The sequence below is a fragment of the Meriones unguiculatus genome, chromosome 18 (assembly GCF_030254825.1).
Source record: "Meriones unguiculatus strain TT.TT164.6M chromosome 18, Bangor_MerUng_6.1, whole genome shotgun sequence".
Classification (NCBI taxonomy): Eukaryota; Metazoa; Chordata; class Mammalia; order Rodentia; family Muridae; genus Meriones; species Meriones unguiculatus.
The window spans coordinates 31,786,788-31,806,697 of record NC_083365.1 but is presented as its reverse complement, the minus strand read 5'-3'; the positions used below and the strand labels follow the sequence as shown (position 1 = coordinate 31,806,697).

General features: G+C 40.1%; 1 protein-coding gene across 2 annotated transcripts in view; it reads left to right on the top strand.

The window, feature by feature from the left end:
• Lgr4 (leucine rich repeat containing G protein-coupled receptor 4) overlaps window positions 1-19,910 on the top strand; it is a 102,351-nt gene that overhangs the window by 8,192 nt on the left and 74,249 nt on the right. The window contains exon 1 of one of the 2 annotated variants that reach the window (XM_060371675.1): window positions 15,788-16,158. The exons of the other annotated variant lie outside the window; for it this stretch is intronic. Within the exon in view, the coding sequence (XP_060227658.1) occupies window positions 16,151-16,158 (8 nt within the window). The 5' untranslated portion in view covers window positions 15,788-16,150. Of the gene's footprint in view, window positions 1-15,787; window positions 16,159-19,910 lie in introns of those variants that run through there. 2 annotated transcript variants of the gene reach the window in all.

The window sequence follows — 19,910 nt, the reverse complement described above, 5'->3', positions numbered from 1 at the left end:
ACCGTGTATACCTCAGCAAGCCTGTATTGGTGTGTCAGCTTCTATTCAGTAGTTGGGAGAGAGAAAAAACAATTAACGACAGCTTTAGACTCAAGGCTATTGTCCTGTGCTCTTCAGAGTTTGGTTTTACTTGCTGAATGTAGTTAGTAATTTAGTTAGTGTTTGTATCTTCTAAATTCATGGTTGTCCTTTGGATCTTCATCGAGCCCTCCTTACCTCACATGAGTGGAAATGTTCACAGACCTCTTAATACAATGAGGGCTTTGTTTATATAGGAAGGAAATACTGCATCAATCCAGTACATTTAACATTTTTTAACAAGATACATTTGGGATTTACTGACATTTAGCAGCCTAGCATAAACCCAGTTTTCATCCTTTCTGTGATACTTCTGTGCATGGGCTTTGATTAATTTCTCCTGATTTTAATTTTCTGTGTATGTGATGCGGTATGTGTTTGTGTGGGGTGTATATGTTTGTGCATATGTGAAGGCACACGTATATCACAACATGTATATGGGGGTGTAAAACAACCGTTGCTGTTTGTCCTTGCTTATTCTTAGTTTGGGTCAAGATCTTTTGTTTTCTGATATATATATATACACACACATAGGGGGAGAGAGAGAGCGCGCTTCTGGAAGCTCCCCTATCTCTTCCTCCCATCTCATATCCGTTGAACCATCTCCTCAATCTCCAATATTTTCTTTTTCTTTTTTCTTTTGAGATAAGCTCTTATGTAGCTCTCATCTAACTAGCCTTGACTGGCCTGGAAATCACCAGGCGGACCTTGACCTCACAGTGGTCTGTCTGCCTCTGTTCCTCAAGTCCTTGGACTGAAGGTTTGTGCCATCATATCTGATTCCAATATTTTCTTTAAAAATATCTATTTCTTAAAAAAAAACAACAACAACAACATTGTTGGTTTTCAGCTCTCCAAGGTCATTTTGAGTCCACAGTTATGTCATCTGTCTGTTTATGTCACTGTTGTTTTCTAGTCTTCTTCAGTAGGCATACTTTCATGAACAGACTTCTATAAAATGATTTTTGCTTTTTCATGTTTTGAGTTGCACAAGGAAGCGAGAGGTGACGGTAGTCAGTTAATCACTCTGGGCTTCAGGCTTCCCATCTGGAAAGAGAGAGAGGTTGCTTTACTCTCAGGCTTTACTTAGGACCTCTCTTGGGCATGACCTCGTTGACAAAGTGAGGACCTTGTGTATTGCCATTTCTGTGGGGAGTTAATAGGTAACTGCATATGTGTGTCATTAGTTTTTTGGTTGAAAATTCTGTATCCTCCTCCTTTGGTTCTTTGAGTGTGTATCAGATTGAAAGTTGGATCTGGATTTCATGGATGAGCCACTGGGCTGATGGAAAAGTCTGCTTAATTACCACGTCGTTCTAACAAAATCCCAGTGAAGAAACATCAGTGTGTAGTTTCTATAATGATGCTGCTTTCTAATAGGAAGGTCTGTGATGGTGGGGGGGATGGCATTTCTTTGGAGGAGGGAGCAGAAGAAATCAGAATTTTTAATAATCTCTGGGACTTGGGGCTACCATCCTGAGACAGCTTGTCAAGTAGCAGTATGCTGTCTCAATAGGGGAACAAAGTATTTCTCCACAAACAAGGCATGCCACCTTGTTCAATACAACCAGACTTTGCAACACCAAGGATTTTCACTGAGCGAACTCAACTGTTTGGGAATTCTCTTAACTGTAGTTTCTCAGATTCACCTGGTCACTTCCAGTTAGACATGGCTAAGACTAACCCAGAATAAAAAAATAGCCACATTTTTATTCCTTCACATTAAGTTGTTTCTAGAAATATTCAGATTGCTAGAACTTTTCTTTAGAAGTGTTTTGAAAAGGTATTTTTACTGGTTAACTGGATATAGAATAGAGTAGGTATATACACACACACACACATATATATATATATACATATATACATGCGTGCACACATTCACAAATATATATTTACAATTGAGACTAGAATGTCCATGCTTTGTGGATAAAGATACACTTCAGTTAGGCATACTTTCATATTTTCACTTACTCTCTTAAGTACTTTTAGAACCAAACATCTTTCTACAGATATGTCATTCTACAGTGTTATATATCTTTCTTGCTTCTTTTTTATGCTGAGATTTACTCTAAGGGATGTGTATGTGCTCAGCACGGGCTAGGCAGCTAAGCTGTCTTCTTGTCCCTGGCATTTTTGTTCACCTTTTATTTTATTTTATTTTATTTTATTTTCAGGAAATTTAAAAACTTGTGGGGTTTTGATTAAGCCATGCTTTGAAATGACTTATAAGCCAGAACAGCAGCCAGCAGTGGCTGCCGAGCCCACAACCTTGTTTAGTTTGCCTGAGTGGTTCAAGTACAGTCTGTATGGTCTACTCAGGGTCTCTCTTAAAAAAAAATGTTTGAGATGTTTTTGCTATTACCATCTTGACATTTGCCTGGTTACACATCAATAGCCTGATCCAATCCCTCAGCAGGGAGACTACCACGGTCTGGCTTTCAAAAGCCTTGTCACCGACAAAGAAAACATATGGAATATTTCATTCTTGCCCTCTATAAACAGCCTGGGCCTGTGAGGGCATGCAACAGAACGCTTCCTCCTTCATGGTAGGTTGGTATATTTGTGCACTCGTGATGGGCTCTGCTACTGGGAAGCAAGCCATGCTTCCAAACCCTGGATACTTCTGTGAAAAGGAAATCGCACGTTTTGGTCAAGTCAGTTCCAAAGATCAATTTGAATGAAGTTGTGCTGCCCATTTTTTATGGATGACCGCTTGATCATGTGTTTACGAAAGGGAGTGCCAATGCTCACATGAACACACACACACACACACACACACACACACACACACACACACACACACTCCCACCCTCACATACTCACCTCCCTCCCCACCCCCCAGCATCAGCAGCTTATGGGTGGGTGCTGTCTTTTCAGATTTGATATGTGACATGTAAAGGGAATACAGATGCTTAATTTCCCGTAGAACGCGCCTGGAAGGTTATCTGCGTGTATGTTTATCTTCTTGTCAGTCCAAAGAAAGAGATCAATTGATCATTCTCGAGCTAGCCAAACATTGCTGTGTTAGCCATTAAGGGTTTTCTTCTTCACAGTACCAGCCCTCAGTTAGCATTAAGGGCTTTGCTTTGTGCTCTCTGGATCTTCAGGGCAGAGAGGCATGTGGCTGGCTTAACAAGAGATAAGCATGAAATATCTAAAAGAAAGGGTAGGTTAAGTTCTGTCTTTTCTAGGTCTTATTCTGTGTTAGGAAATTGTCCTTGGTTCCACGCTGTTTGAGGTGGAATTCAATGAAAGAGTTAACAAACAAACAAACAAATAAATAAAAAGAAAAGAAAACCCAAGATATCCAGTGATGAGACAATTCATAGCTTTGGTTAAGATAATGATGCCAATATCTTCTGTTCTTTTCCAACCGCTAAGTTACCCCAGCCTGAATTTCTAGTTTCATTGTTTCTCATATATGTGGGCTGGCTTTGACAAATGGTCATGATTTATCTAAGGGATGTGATCTCCTGTTGGTTGTTTAATCTCTCATAAAACCAAATATTTATTTTATTTTTTAATTTTTTAAATATTAATTACAGTTTATTTACTTTTTATCCCAGTTATAGCCCCCTCCTTCATTCCCTCCCAATCCCACCTTCCCTCCCTCATCTCCTTCCTTGCCCCTCTCCAAGTCCACTGATAGGGGAGGTCCTCCTCCCCTTCCATCTGACCCTAGGCTATCAGGTCTCATCAGGACTGGCTACATTATCTTCCTCTGTGGCCTGGCAAAGCTGCTCCCCTCTCTGGGGGAGGTGATCAAAGAACCAGCCACTGAGTTCTTGTCAGAGACAGTCCCTGTTCACCTTACTAGGGAACCCACTTGGATGCTGAGCTGCTATGGGCTACATCTGAGCAGGGGTTCTAGGTTATATCCACGAATGGTCCTTAAAACCAAATATTTAAATTTATATATACAGCTTATCTAAAAGTTATTTTTGATGCCTTAGTGTCATAACTGAGCATAAGCTGCACAACAAATTAGCTCGTAGAAATTAATGCCTTCCACACTTTGTTCTTCCTTCCTTTCTTTTTTTCCTTCCTTCTTTTTTTTCTTCCTTCCTTTTTTTTCTTTTGTTTTTTTGAGACAGGTTTTGTGTGTGTGTGTGTGTGTGTGTGTGTGTGTGTGTGTATGTGTGTGTGTGTAATAGAGCCCTGGCTGTCCTGGACTGGTTTTGTAGACTAGGTTGGCCTCAAATTCACAGAGATCCACCTGCCTCTGGGATTTAAAGGTGTGCACCACCATGCCTGGCCTTCTTTCTTACGTAAGAGTCATCCCTTTAATAGTTCTTAACCCAAGGTTCTGCATGTGCTCAGCAAGTTTTCTGCCAGTGAGCCGTAGTGTAGCCCTATCCCTTTGTAGTTCGTGATAGCCTTCTCTCTAAATTTGTTGACCCTTGGGGGCTAAATTTAAATTAAAATACTTATTTATTAATTGTATGTGTATGAGGGTTTTGTCTAAGTGCATGTATGTGCATGACATACGTCTGTGCCTGGTACCCAGGGAGGCCAGCAGAGGGTGGTGGATCCTCTGGAACTGTAGTTACAGATGGTTGTCAGTCACCATGTCTGTGCTGCCAACTGAACCCAAGTCCTCCGCAAGAACAAGTACTCTGAACCTCTGAACCATCTCTCCAGCCCCCGACAACTAAATTTTTAAAAACCTTCTATTTTTTTTTTTGTTCTTCACAAATGAGTCTATTTGATTTCTCTTCTAAGTGTATAATTATGAATTCATAATGAGGAAAAAATTCAACCCTGTATGAAATTGACCTTTATTTTCAGTGCTCACTTTGCTGTATGTAGGACATGGGTTTTTGAGAGTCTTGCTATAAAGCTCTGGTTGGCCTAGAATTCGTGTAACCCTCCAACTTCAGACTCCTAAATAGTGAGATTACAGGCATGGCACACCACCGACCCCCTGCCGACAGTAGACAGGTTTTGAGTCATGAAGTAAGTGCACATTTATAAGAAATATTAGTCACCAGGTGGTGGTGGCAGCTCACAACTTCAATCCCAGCATTTGGGAGGCAGAGGCAGGCAGATCTCTGTGAGTTCGAGGCCAGTCTAGTTTACAAAGTGAGTCCAGGGACAGCCAGTGGTACACAGAGAAACCCTATCGCAACAAACAAACAAACAGAACCTGTTAGTCCCAATTCCAGTGTCTTAAAACTGTGGCAAGTTTTGTCTTTACCGATCAATTGTGGCCTAGTTAGTTTAGTATGGATTTAGTTAAAATCGGTTTTGTTTAGAAGTTTATATTTTAAAGAACTTTTGCTCCACACCATTTACTCTGATGTCCTGAAGACATGTGCAGAAGTGACCATTGTAAGACATTTGCCAGCAGTGAAGTCTTTGGATAATTTTGATTATCTGTGTTTGAAAAGCATGGTGTTTAAAAAATGGAAATTTGGTGAGGAGTTGCCAGATATGGCTTCTTTATTAGGCATGCTATGTGTGCTAGCTATAATTTTTATTATAGGCATTCAGGTCCGTGTAAGGGTTTCCATTTTTCTGGCTAAGCGGAGTGAGATTTGAAAGGATTAGGTAATTTGCTCAGACACCCACACTTAGTAGGTGATAGTTTGGAAACTTGGGTGTTCTGTACTTGTTTGCTCTTCTGTGTTGTTTGCGTGGGTATTTGACAGTTTATCATCAGAGAAAGAATGAAGGGTTAAAAAAAAAGAAAGGATCAGGGCTAGCGAGATGGCTCAGTGGGTAAAGGCACTTGCCACCAGGCCTTTCCCACAGCCTGAGCTCCAACCATGGGGCCCGCATGGTGGAAGGAGGGAAGGAGAGAACCGACTCTTTCCTGCAAGTTGTGCCTGGATGCGGTATGTGAACCGTGGCAGATGGCATGCGCATGTACACAAGCACACATACAGCAGAAATGAAAAAAAAAATGGTGAAAGGTTTCAGGTTACTACAGGGAAAGAAAAACCCAGGACTGAAAATAAAGCATGTGTATGTCTAGACAGCTGTGTCTGTGGGAGACTGACTTGGTTAGAGCAGCTGATGTTAAAATATGTGCACCCTGTGTGTAAAATGAAGTTTCTTCTCTGTAGCAGGTTTGTTGAATGTAGCAGTCTCCCTCACGTTGCTCCCTCTCACTGTAACTCCTGCTTTTTATTTCTCTGCAGAGACAAGAGGTGATGGGTATGAACAGTATCTATGTGTATGAAGTCGTCTTAATGAAATCTGTTGTTTTGAACAGTAATTGTCTGCTAATGAAAGTTTTAAAGAAGCAAACCTGTGAGAGGGCGGAACTTCGATGTGAACACCAGCAGAAGGTCCTACCTCACTTAACGTCAGGAATGTGTATCAGTTGTACATTTTGACTAGCTTTCTCTTGTGGCAAGGGTCAGATCTGCTAGCAGACTCACCCTTCTGTTTCCCAAGGAGCAAGTCTCTTAATGTACTTCTTTAAACCAAAGCCTTGAGGAAGATTAAAAAACCAAGTGTGCAGTGTGATGGTCTCCATATAGCTGCCCCTTTTCATTCACTGGAATTTCCTGCCTCTCCTGTGGGAAGATGTTTTTATAGGGAAGTCAGCATAAAAGTGAATCACCCATGAGCCGTTTTTTCCCCCAAGGCATTTCATTTACTCAACTTGGTATTAATTTAGTTGGTACTCTTTAGTTGACTTGAACACTGTGTTTGTTGATAGTGTGAGCTGATGTTTATTAAGCTGTTAATATTTTACAGACTTCATGAGTTCCCGTTTGGATCTGTGCACACTTTTACCTTTAGCAGCAGGGCTATTCATGTCTGAGTCTGTGGCCATAATATCACTGTTCTGGTGATTTCGAGCACTGTCCTGGGAGAGCCATGTGATTGCTGATTCTAAAGCATGTATTTGTTGTTGTTGTTTGTTTGTTTTTCTCTTTCTGTTTTACCTACCTTGTATTGTCCTGAAGAGCTCTGTCGTCTTTCTGGCCTTTCAGAGAACTCCTCATCCTCTTCATGCTGTGAACTTGCTTGTTAAGAATGTCACCAAGGGCTTCACATGTGACATCTGTGATCATCCAAGTAGTGCTCTCGCTGGCATTCTCCTCTTGACCATTTTTATAAAGCAGAAGCCTAATGGCATGTGCGTGTGGGGGGGGGGGGGGCTGCTGCACAGGTGAGGAGAGAAGCCTTGCAGAGGAGCTATTGGATTTGGCTTTCAAGATCAGAGTATAGCCAGGCATGGTGGCTCATGCCTGCAGTCTCTCTATAGGTAGGCAGGCCTGGTGGTTCACGCCTGCAGTCCCAGCATTTGGTAGGTGACTCTGGACATGACCCAGAGTAATAAAGCCAGCATGGCTACAGAGCCTCGAGCCCTCCCACAAAGAAAAGAAAAGAGAAGAGCCAGGGTAATTTGGTTGAGTGAGTTTTACAGCAGTGCCCTTCTGTTCTTTCCTGGAGGTGACCACTCACCCACCTTACCTGTCTTAGATATTTGAAAGTGTTCATTTCATAGACCAGGAATTAATTCTGGGGAGGCTTTTGTTTGGTTCACTGTTTGAAATGTCCAGAGCCATGTAGACTGTAGATTACGAGGGAAGTGAAAGATCATGTAATATAGTGAATGTAAAGCTCCACTTGTTATAAAACCCCCTTCCCAAAGGAATATGTTCCATGAGAACAAACGAACAAGCAAACAGAAAAACAGGCCACACAAACAAGCGCGCACGCACACCCACACAGACACACACCCACCAAGGGCATATGTTCACACCCACTTGTTTGAAGACTTGATATTTTTTTCTATACTAAAACTTTCCATTACATAAATTGTAATGCAACTTTTTTTGTTCTATTCTTCCATCCATCACAACTTCCCTTCCTTCTTGTGAAGAAATAGTGGACCTGAGCTGGGAGCTGTGCTTGGTGAATTATATATCCAAACACTTGGGAAGTAGAGGCAAAAAGATGTGTGTTCAAAGCCAGTTGGACTATATATGTGTAGAAAGATACTATCTCAGAAAAAATAAAAAAAAGAAAATAGTTGATTTGGCTTAAATTCCCTGTGGGAGGTGAGAAAGGATTGTCTGCGACTTTCCCAGAACCGTTCCCAACCCTCAGAGTAAGACGAGAGCAGAAGCAGAAAGAGCATCAGAAAGGATGTCCTCTTTAGACTTGGTAAATCTCAAGCATCTAGTAAGACTTTCTGACTCATGTTGATATGGCTTGTGCTCCCAGATAGTAAATGCTTTCCCCTTGTCTTTCCAGCTTTTTATGGGCTTGGCACTCTTAGAGGCATAGGCAACAGTTAATTTAACTGTGACAGTGAATAAGACACTCCTTAAGTTTTGAGGACTAATGGTATTTATATAATGGCATTGGTGGCCGCTAACTTTAGAAGAAGATCTACTCAGATGACAAGTTGGTATTTAAACAAGTAAACTTCTTCAACGTGTTTATTATGTCTGATGTATTTGGTATGGGGACACAGAATTAAAAGTTGCCTAATGTGTCCCTGCACTCATGTCACCTGCCTACTGGGTAAGGAAGGAGGTAGCTAATGACACAAACATAGTGAATCTTACACAATCTGATAATCTTAAATAATGTCAAGAAATAAAGCAGGATGAAGGAAGGTGCTATTTAGGTTAGACAAGGAGGGCTTGCAGGAAGTGAAGGTGATCTGTCAGCTTCTTTGGGAACATAAATCCACCGTAATCACTGGCAAAGCAATATTTTAAAATGTTTCTCCCTAAATGTCCCAAGGGGCACTCTGAGAGAAGAAAAAGGCTGAGTCCTGGTGACAGCCAAGAAGGGGAATTTCGCTCACAGAAGGAGATTTAACATACTTCTGATGACTTGCCAGACCATCTTACAGGAGAGTCTGGACCTGAGGATAGTAGTGCGACCTCCTCTTGACTGGGATTGCTTAGCTGTGCCCTCTGTGGAAACCTCAGCCTTATATTATGGCACCGGAGTTGGATTTGTTAGGTCCTGGGGCTTCTGTGATCCTTCTCCAATGTGGTCACATTAAACAATTCTCCAATTTTTCTCCACAATTATTCTTCATGCTGTAATGACAATTTGACTTGAATATAAGGAATAAAAATCAGTGTAGCAGTATAAGCTAGTATAAAAGACAGGGGCACATAGGTAGGTCTTCTGTGTAAAGGGTTAGATGTTTTAGGGTTGTAGATATAACAAAATTATATCGATGGAGAGCAAAGCCATGGTAGCTACCCTTAGGGAAGAAATGATGTGATTGTAAAGGGTGTGTGCGCGCGCAGGGGGTGGGAGGAGGCAAGGAGGCAGAGTCCCTTGTAATGATGGACAATTGTTATAATATAGGGTTATGATTAGGGTTGGGTTAGGATTAGGAGTTAGAGCACATGTGATTTAGGAATTGAGTGCTTCTAGCTTTGCTGTGGTGCATGCCTATTATTCAGGAAGCTAACTGAAAAGGTGGCCAGTTTGTGGTCTACTGTACAACATAAATTGTACATGAGTTCAAGGCCAGCCTGGGGGGCAACTTAATAAGACCATGTCTCAATATAAAAAGTAATAATTTAAGCCTGGCAGTAGTGGTGCACACTTTTAATCCTAGCAATTAGGAAACAGAGGCAGGTGGATTTCTGAATTTGAGGCCAGCCTGGTCCACAGAGTGGGTTTCCGGTCAGCCAGGGCTACACAGAGAAACTCTGTGTTGGAAAACAAAACAAAACAAAATAATATTTTTTAAAAAGGCTTGGGGATATAGGTCAATGGAAGAACACTTGTTTAGTGTATGTGACTGAGGCCAATGTTGGATTCCCCAGTAAGGAAAAAAAAAATACTCCATATAAATCTAGTCAAACCTTGTTAGGCCCCTAGTTTAGTAAATGTATTATACCAAAGTAAACTGCAGGTTTAGCTACTGTGTATATAAAACTCTCATTGGGCCAAGAGCAAGCTGAAAGGTTTACAGCTTTAAACTGAAAAGGTTTAAAGCTGTAAACCTTCTAGTGAGTCTTAAATTATTTCAAACCGGAGTGGTAACACACATACCACATGAGGTTTAGAGTCCTGCAAAGTCTTAGTCTTGACTTAATCTTTCAAGTGAGATTAGGAAGCAGACTCTGAGGTGAGACAACAAATGTGTGGCTGTCAAGCCAGAGGCTCTGTGTGCACCTTTGGCTTCACAGTCAGCACTGTGCTGCTCGCGGCGAGCATCACTGAGGTTCATTTGTTACTGAGCAGCTGTTGTGTAAGTGGCTTCCATCTTTCTTCCAAATTTCCTGCCTCTCCATGAATCTCTCTGTCTCTTTCCATCTCCCTGTCTCTGCCTGTCTGTCTCTCTTTCTGTGTGTCTTTGTGTATGTGTGTTTGCATGTGTGTGTGCACACAGAGGAAGTACAGTATCCAGAGTCCGTAGTTAAACTGTTGCAGTCCTGTTTTCGGATGGCGCGCCCGTGCACTTCCTGTTAGTGGCAGTATTCATGACTGAGCAGACATACAGTCTGAGCAGTGTGGGGGCACGGGGCTGGGTCTCTGCCGGTGAATTAGTAATAGTTTTAGCTCCGATGACTCAGTATATTTGCCTTAATTGCTAGATTAACTAATTTTTTTTTCCTCCCACAAAAGGTGCACACATTTGCAAAAAGAGAGGATGAATGAATGAAGTTTTAAGGACTAATTTTTGTGGTATTTAAGCAACAATAGTCCAGACTACCCACAACCTTAGTTTCCTTTCATGAGTCCTATGGATGGGCTTTGTCAGTATTTACACTTGATTACTTCATTGTTAACCCCAGTGATGTGATTTAGCATGTAAAGGCTTAATTATTCCTTTCTGGCTTAGTTAGAAATTTCCTTCCAATAATTGCCTCCACTGCCCTTTAGCCTCCTAAATGTTTAGTTTGTTTGGAAGAACGCGGCTGCTCAGTAAGCAGTTCCAAGCTCAGCAGTGTCCAGAGCTGTCTTTATCATAATTTATGCCCTTGACATAGTGACTGAGGCCCCGGTTCTTATGTGATGGCTGGTGGGTGTTCCTTAGGGTAGCAGTGGTCAGGCATTTGTCTCAAGTTGCTATTCATGGATAAATGGCGCTAAATGGTTCCCTAAGGTCTCAATTTTCAAATTTGATATTTCCTAATTTTAAGTGAGAAATTATGCCAACTCTGGAAATAAAACTAGATTCTTAAAACCTTAGCATTTAGACTTACCAGACACTTTAGTTTTGAATGTGAAAACTTTCAGTATTTGGAAGAACTATTTTTGTAAGGCCATTACATGCAATCCTAGTTATATGGTAGAGACAAGATCATTACATGTTATCCCATTGGATGTTATTTTATGAACAGCACAGGGGTTTATATTTAGAGCTATATTTAGGGGTTAGCAAAGAGATGATTTTCATTCTGCTTAGTTCTAAAATATAGTTGTTACATTTATGGCCTGAAAGGAAAGGATGGAAAGGAGAGAATTTGTTTTCTGAAAATAATTTTATACGGCAATGACTTTAATGGGAAATTGTTTGACTTTCATAGTTGAAGTTTGTGGGACGAAAGTGTATTTCCTGCCAGGAGGAAAGGGCTCTACCAGGAAAAATTTAAGTTATTTCTTCTACCTAGGACTTTTTTTTTTTTTTTTCAAATAGTTACAGCCTCGTCTCTGTAGACAGGTTGTAAGGTTTGTTAAATATTTTGTCTTAGATTTTATTTTTGCCATACAGTTTTAGTTAGAAGGCCTCTGCCACCTTCTTCAGTATCCTCTTTCTTCCATTCCTTCAACAGTATTACCCTCTCCATTATCTATGGAGTGAGGAGTGAGGGTAGGGGTAGAACATTAGTATGCTGAGGGAAAATCAGGTATTCTCAGTAAAAAACAGTGAAAATTGCTTTGTGTAAATGATTTAATAAAGAAAAGGAATACACTGTGGATGCTGATATCTGTTAGAATGAATCTTTAGTTTGTGAAACTGTTAGAAAGAAAAGACTGATTGCTGATTTTGCTGGTTGGGTTGCAGCTACTCCATTATGAGGCTGAATATCAGATTTATCTGACTTAATTGAGGGAGATTAGAAGATGCTGTATGAAGAAAGGTTATGTTCAGTTTCTATGTATTCAAGACAGTATAACCTTAAATCACCAGTTAGAACCAGCTCATTTGCTAACTTGAGAAATGTCAGAAACATGTATTTAAAGAGATATACCTAATAAAGCAGCTCCAACCATTTAAGGATTGAAGAGGCAGCATAGCAGGAATTTCTGAAGATAGAGTAGCACATGCGCACACACATATAAACACACATTCCTATGTGCATGTACACAAATTTAATGCCTTTTCACTTTAGCCTGGCCTTGTCATGACACTGAGGCCTTAGCTTTTGCAGTTGGGTATTTGATAGCAAAAGCTGAATGAAGTTCCTTTTGGTTCATTACAGCTTCACAGACAGAAGATTCATTCTTATCACAGTATATGATTATTTCCTCCTAAGCATATTAATCAGGGACTTTTAGCTTTTCACATTGACTGAGTGCTTGGTTGGGGAGGAGTGTATATGAGAATTGAAGTGTAAGCCGTTACTTAGTAGAAGCTGGGTTACTTGAACACATATACTTGTACTAAATGGTCGCTCTCATAACTGTCTACTGTGGGATCAAAAGTGGTATGAATCCCATGGACAGTGAGATGACCCATTTGTCCTGGCCAGGATGGTGCAGGATAACAGGAGAGTTTACCATACTACCCAGAGATGATTGTCCACTTGATGATTTTGGACAAGGGTTAATCATGGGTAACTGAAATCATGCAAGTGAATCTGAGGATAACAGGACCTTTCAAAAGTAATTTTAATGTGCTTAAGTATCCAGCGTACAGATGTTTGTTGTTTGAATTACATTTCTTGTCCTGTATGAAAACATATATATATACATATACAAATGTATGTATATAATTATACACACACACAAACACACACACATATATATGTGTATATATTCGTTTGTTGTATATATATATGTATCTATATATATATATATATATATATATATATATATATATATATATTATTGGTATTTATGTAAGCATTGATTATTTGACAGCTAGCCAGAACCATCTGGACAGTGTTGAGATGGCAGAGCCATCATCTCTTAGATGAAGATAGTGAGAATAAACAATTTGGCTTCTTGTTACAACTTAATTGTGTATGCTGGTTGGACATCATCAACTAGCTGAGTTCCTTTCCTAGTTTATCTACAGGCAAATGAGGAAAGAAAACACTTCACGTGGCTGATGGGCTTTTTTCTTTTACTTGAATTTGAGTGAGAAAAGTCATATGTTGGGCTCTAACTTGTTGAGAGTGGAAGGAGAAATAAAGCCCTTGCTATAATGGTTGGTTTTCTGTTACTTTGTTAGTATCTCAGAAAAAGCATGGGTGCTTGAGTTTTCAAATGCAAATATGTATTTGACTTTTAATGTTTAGTGGAATTGCTACGTATAATCAAATGTTCAGGCATTTAATGGTAAGGTTTCTGAAAGACACATTAAGAAAACAGTGAGTTTGCTTTCCTTTTTGCTCATGACCAGTGGCCTTGACTCTTGCAAGCACACAGGGAACAGTGACTGCCATCCCAGAGCACAGGTCTGAAGCACGTGTGTGATGCAGTATCAGTGGGGAAGACAACCAAGACTGATAAATTCTACTGAAGCACATTAAATATAACATTAGGGCCTACGTATGTAAAGCACCTGCTTAGCTTGCATGAAGCCCTAACTTAGAGTCTCCATAATGCAAATGAAATAAAACTCATTGTTTCTCTTCTTTAGAGAAAGAAGGAGCCTTGGTTACCTTTTTGTTTGTTTGTTTTGTTTTTCGGGACAAGGATTCTCCACGTAGTCTTGGCTGTCCTGGACTTGCTTTGTAGACTAGGCTGGCCCCAAACTCACAGAGATCTGCTGAGATTACAGGCGTGCCACCTCTCAAGGCTCTTTTTCTTTAAAAAAAAAATTTTTTTTTATAACTACTGCATTTTATACACGTGAAGTATAGTGAAAATGTACACTTAGCCATCACCAGTAAACATTTGGCTAGATCCTTAGCTTAGAATTATCTGTGAGCAATTGGAGAGTCAGAATCAGGTCTTAACTTGGGGCTTTAGCTTTTGCTGTTATTTTTCTCTTGCATGTAACATATGTACTGATCCATGTTGAAGAAATTGAAGGGCATGAAAAACTATGTTTGGAAATTGTATTTTACTTGTGAAATTTTATAAATTAACCTGATTAGCAAAAGTTTATGCCATCAACAAAGTATGTGCTTCTTATAATTCCAGGTGTGTTGCTGTATTCAAGGGCAGAGGAGGAGAAGTAAGGATGGGGTTTTCTGTAATATATAGCAGGGTCTTCATGTGTACCATGATACTTCAAGCTTTATACTTGTAAGTTCACTTTATCATCACAGTTGTATTGGCGAGGTCTAAAAATGAGGCGCTGATAACAGAACGTTTAATTAGATGAATATGTTAATACTGTATGTCCAAGGTCATGGTTTATACCCCTGCTATCTGACTTCAGGGCCTGTGCCCTTTTCCCTATCGCATTGTCTCCTGAGTGTGTCCGTAGGTGATGTGGTTTGTTGGAGGAGACAAAATAAGTACAAGGAGAATCCGTCTGAGAGCACCATACAGAAACGGTGGACTGAGGTTTGTGGGAACAAGAGGAGGCTGAGGAACTCACTCTGCTTTGGGAGTGGGAAGCCGTCCCAGCCAAGGTGACCTTTGAGCTGGGTCATTTAGTCTTCTGCAGGGCAGCTGCCAGGTTCTGCCTTGTTTGAAATAAGCACATTTACAAGAGAATAGTGGAGCACCTTCCACTTGATGGATTAGATTGACAGACTGAAAGTAACTCCCAGAATGATGGCTTTGTTAGGTGTTTGTTCTCTGAGAACTCTACCTGCCACTCCCCTTTGGTGAATTGTGGCAAGAAAGCTGTCACATTAAGCTGTCATTCAGGATATTGTGGTGGTAGTGGGGGGGGGTCAAATTATGAGCGGGAGTAGGTATTTTCAGAACAGCCTACAACCCGGAAAGATTATATTTCAGAGCATTTAAAAACGAACACAACAGCCCTTTTTAATCTGTGCAAAAAGAAAATTGGATAATGAAAAGTTAATTAGGCCATGGATATTTTTAAAGCTTAGACATTCTGATTCTTATCTACCATAATTAGATGAATCTTTGTTCAGGCTAGGATAGAAAAAGAAATCAATTATAGAATCATACAATATTCTGGCTTTTTTTTTTTAATTTGTTTCTAAGAAGTGGATTTGATTCCAGCTTCTCTCTCCTTGTATTTCAGTCCTCTAGTTCGCATTAAGACCATCTCATAGATTTTGCCATTTCTTTCCATTTGTGTGTGTTAAATTATTGAACGGTTGAGAACACAGCTCTAGATCTTTCTGAATTATGGCTGCTCACAGTTTTATTTCTGGAGAAATGTCTGAACAACAATACTCTGGGGTTGGAGCTCCCCTCCCTAGCCCCTGACCCTGCTTTCCCACTTCCTTCTAACCAACCTTTCTTTCACCCTCCACTCCCCAAGCCTGAAATAGAAAGAACGTGCTTTGTTACTTATGATAATATTTAAGCTCTAAAATTTTAACAGTATTTCAGTTGCAAATAAATGGAAATTGTGTATTCTGTTTAATGTGTTTCAGAAAATCCCTGCCATTTTTTTTCTTTAAATACAAGAAAACAGGCATGTAATGCCTCATTGAGAGAAGACTGGAGGGGGGCTTTGTGCAGGTCTTAATTAAGGGCTTTGAAAGACCAAACAAAAGGCAAAAGGAAAATGCTACAGGGTTATTGTCATTCCACCCCATTGGCTCAGCTAGCTGACCATCCATTGGAGCATTTTGTCCATTTTGAAACTGAATGACACTTTTGTTCGTGATTAACAGAGGTGAAAGAAGCCAATTATTGGGCCCTCTTTTTCCATAGAACAGCTGCTGCTGGATTTAACTGCGGGCAAATATGGCCTTTTACTCCCGCAAGGATGTTGTGATGAAAGTTTATTTTTATAGAACTATGTGATTGAAAACAAAATCTGTCTGACTTGTGTTATGAATATGCTCTGGAATTTATCATGGAAGGGTGAGTTTGTCTGCTGTTTCTGTAGTTCTCTGTAAAAATAGCAAATATGTTGTTTGTAATACACGTGTGCATATTTTAACATCTTTTTACGTGAGAATTCAGTGTTAAAAATTTTTCTTGCGCTGTACATTTGTAGCTCTTTCAGCATTTTCTTGTTTTACTTTTAATGAAAACTCATAATTTATTAAAGTTAGGAAGCAATTAGTGGGAGACTGAGTGCTCTTGAGTGAGCTTCAAGCTATTCTGGTATACTTAAGTGGGACAGATGAATCCCAGAGACCGCCTACCATTTGTGCAGAGCTCTGGCTCTAGCCTTCAGTGGTAAGAATGAGACTGGAGAGCTCTCCCTTGTGTCTTGGTATTAATGAATGTGTAGTAGTAGTTGCAACTGGGCTCAGGGCATGAGGGTGTGTGTGATGACTTCATTTTAATATGTTTTCAGATTGTGGGCCATTCTTTTTAGTTTTCCAGAGTGATCTAAAAGTAGCCCCATGTTTTGCCAGGAGCAGAATCAGCATGGTTCTGTCTTCTAAGAGAAGGACATGTATGTTATTGCCTTCCTTTTGGAAACAGTTCTCTGAAGCCATTTGAGAGGGTGTTCTGGTTGTTTTATTTTAATTTTTTTTAAGTCTTTCTGTATTTATTGGCAGCAAATAATGGAAGCTGTATTCAATCTTTAGTTATTTTCCAAAGATGAATACATCCTAAGTGATTTATAAGCTCTCTTTTGATATCACTACAAATAGAAATAGAAAGTGTGGTTCCTGTATTTGCGTTAATCATCATGGTGACAAAAATACTTAACAGAAGCAGTTTGTTTTGGCTCATGGTTTCAGGGAATTTCACTCTGTCCTGGTGGCAAAGTCATGGATGAGTGAGCCACTCAGCTTGAGTCAGTAGGAGTAGGGGGCACTGGCTTTGAGAAGTAGAAGCAGGTAGGTTGGGCTGTAATCATCAAAGGCCCATCCCTAACAATCTACCTCCACCATTCAGGTGCCACTGGCTACAAACTTCTCAGCCTTCCCAAACAGCACCACCAGCTGGGGAAGACTATTTAGATCCACCAGATTTTGGGAAACATTTCACACCCAAACCTAACAGTCCCTACAGCCTTAAAACAAAACAAAGTAATTTTTTATAGTAAGATATATAGCCTGGTTTTGTGGTTTCGTGGGCCTGGCTGTCATTTGAATAAACTGTTTAACACTAAAGTTCTTCTAAGTCTATAGAGCATGTCTTCTTTCCATAGACTTTGCAAAAAATGATGGTCTGGAGCTAAGCTGTGTCTCTTCTCATCTGAGTTCATTTTCCTTGTCTCTGTCCTAGTCTTGCTTGGCTGTGCCCTCTGAAATTCTTCCTCAGGCTATCCCATTTTCTAGCATCCTCAGCCTCATAACAGCTTTCCTTGTAGGTTCCTGGATTGAGACTGTGAAGGGAATGACCAAGCACTGGAGTTCTGGCTTCTCTACTTTTCTGCCTGCAGGCCATCAGGAGACAATCTTCACTTCCAGTCTCTGCTCTGCTGTGGTCCTGACTGTCAGTTCCCTCACCACTGCTGTCATCAGCTAGTTTCTTTGCCATTCACTTTAGAGCCAAGTTCACGGTCTTATGATTTCTGCTGTCCTGACTCCTACTGTAGATTCTATCACTTACTCCCCCCCCCAGATAATTTTTCCAGCCCTCTTGCCTTTTCTGCGTCTTACATCAAGTCTGCTTCAGCCATTTTACCCCCTGTGCCCACATTTGGACTGTGTAAGGCTTACAGCTGCTAATCACTTCTGACCTCAGTTATTTTTTTTTCTCTTCTTCATCCTTCGGTATTCTAAATTCATAATTTTTCAACCTTACTAAACCTTCAATTTATGAACCCTTATTTCTCTGGTCAGATTAAAGCCTGCTATTACTGCTTTACCTTGTCTCACTAGTATCCTTGATGTTCTTACCCTATGGTTCCTTCAAAGCTGACTTTTTATTTAGTTGTGAGATCAGTCCTTCTAGTAATCTATGCCACCGTTTTGTGAAATACTTCACTGCCTAGCTTCTTAAACTGTGTGACCTTGTGGGGTCATGTAACTGAATGTGGGAGTCATGAAATATTTGTCAGCTGTAAAACGTTTCTGGATGGGGTGAAAAGCAAACGTTCATTCAAAATCAGATGTGTAATGTATCCAAGCTATCTTGCACATATTCATTATGGCTGTGGTTTTCCACCACGCAGCACCACGCAGCACAATGAATACTGCCTAAAATACCTTGTCTCGGATTTGAGAATGTTACTTGTATGTTTTGAGTTGCAGGTTTTTTTTTTTTTTTGTTGTTGTTGTTTTGTTTTTTTGTATTTACAAATATCCCAGCTCTTATAGAGACATGATGGATTGATTTTGTAAGCAAAGACTTCACATTTTCCTATCACCATTCATCTTGGTGTAAACATTAGATTGGTGCATCTTTGAACTGTTTTGTATTAGATAAAATTTGATCTTAAAAAACCACTGCTGGCACTGGCAAGTAGAGTTTAACTGAAAAAAGATCATTAAATAAGTTTTGGCTTAGGGTGAAGATGGAATTTTCAACAGTTTCTGATGGCCATAAATATATGTCTGCCATATTGGATTACATATTTATCTCAGAATTGATAATTAAAAATTAAAATAATGATCAGTTCTAAAAAACACTGAATGTACTGTGTGCCTTGCAGTATCAAATATGTAACAAAGATTTAATTTTTTAAAAGAAAAATAGGCACATCTATTTTGTTAGTATACAAATTTATTCTAGTCTCTAATAACTGGCAAAACTGTATGCGTACCAAGAGGATTGATGTTAGTTGAATTTATGACCTATTTTCAGCAAATGTTTGATTTGTATGCCCGTGTGCCTGAGATTGTGTAGGAATTTCTTGGGTGAAAGGGGTTGTACATGGAGAAGTTTAAGAAGGGCTGACTTAGTGTATCCCAAACTAAGTGCTTATCACAGGCACCTCCTGGCTTCAGGAGATGGTTAAGTGGTAGAGACCCGCTGCTTGTGTGTACTGGTTTGATGGAAACCGAGGCTTGCGCTTCATGGTGCTGTTGTGTGACTTTGCTCAGGTCGTGTAACGTTCTTTGGGTTTCAGTTGCCTCATCTATACACTGAGGAAACTTGGCTCAGTGATTCCCAGCATTTGTTTAACACAACACACACTAAAACTGGCTTCTTGGGAACTGGTGAGATGGCTTGGTGATTAAGAACTTTGCTGCTCCTCCAGAGGGTTCAGCTTTGAGCCCCAGGACCTAGAGAGCTGATCACAACTGAAACTTCATTTCCCGGACCCTGTTCTGGTTTTCCTAAGCACTAGAAATACATGAGGTACATAGATAAATGTGCAGTTAAAACATGCATAGACAAAATAGCAATGACAAAAAACCCGAGCCTCTTGCTCTTGTTTTAGAGGCCACTGCTCTGATCTCAGTTTCTTTGTGTATAAGAGGAACGTTAGAGATGGAGGTACAGCTCGGTAGAACACTTACTATGTGTATTTGAGACTGTGAGTTCAGATTCCACCAGCATAACTACCTCACAGGTTGTTGTGAATTCCAGGTAATATGGATATAAAGTGCCTTGTGGTTTGGGCAGTGCCTAAGGATCTTTATGGAAATAATGTTACAAACATACTGGAATTCAGACTCATTTTGAACATATTGGACCCTGTATTGTCTGGAGCGTTAAGTATGCAAAACTGCATCTTTTCTAGAACGAGCATTAATGGCTCT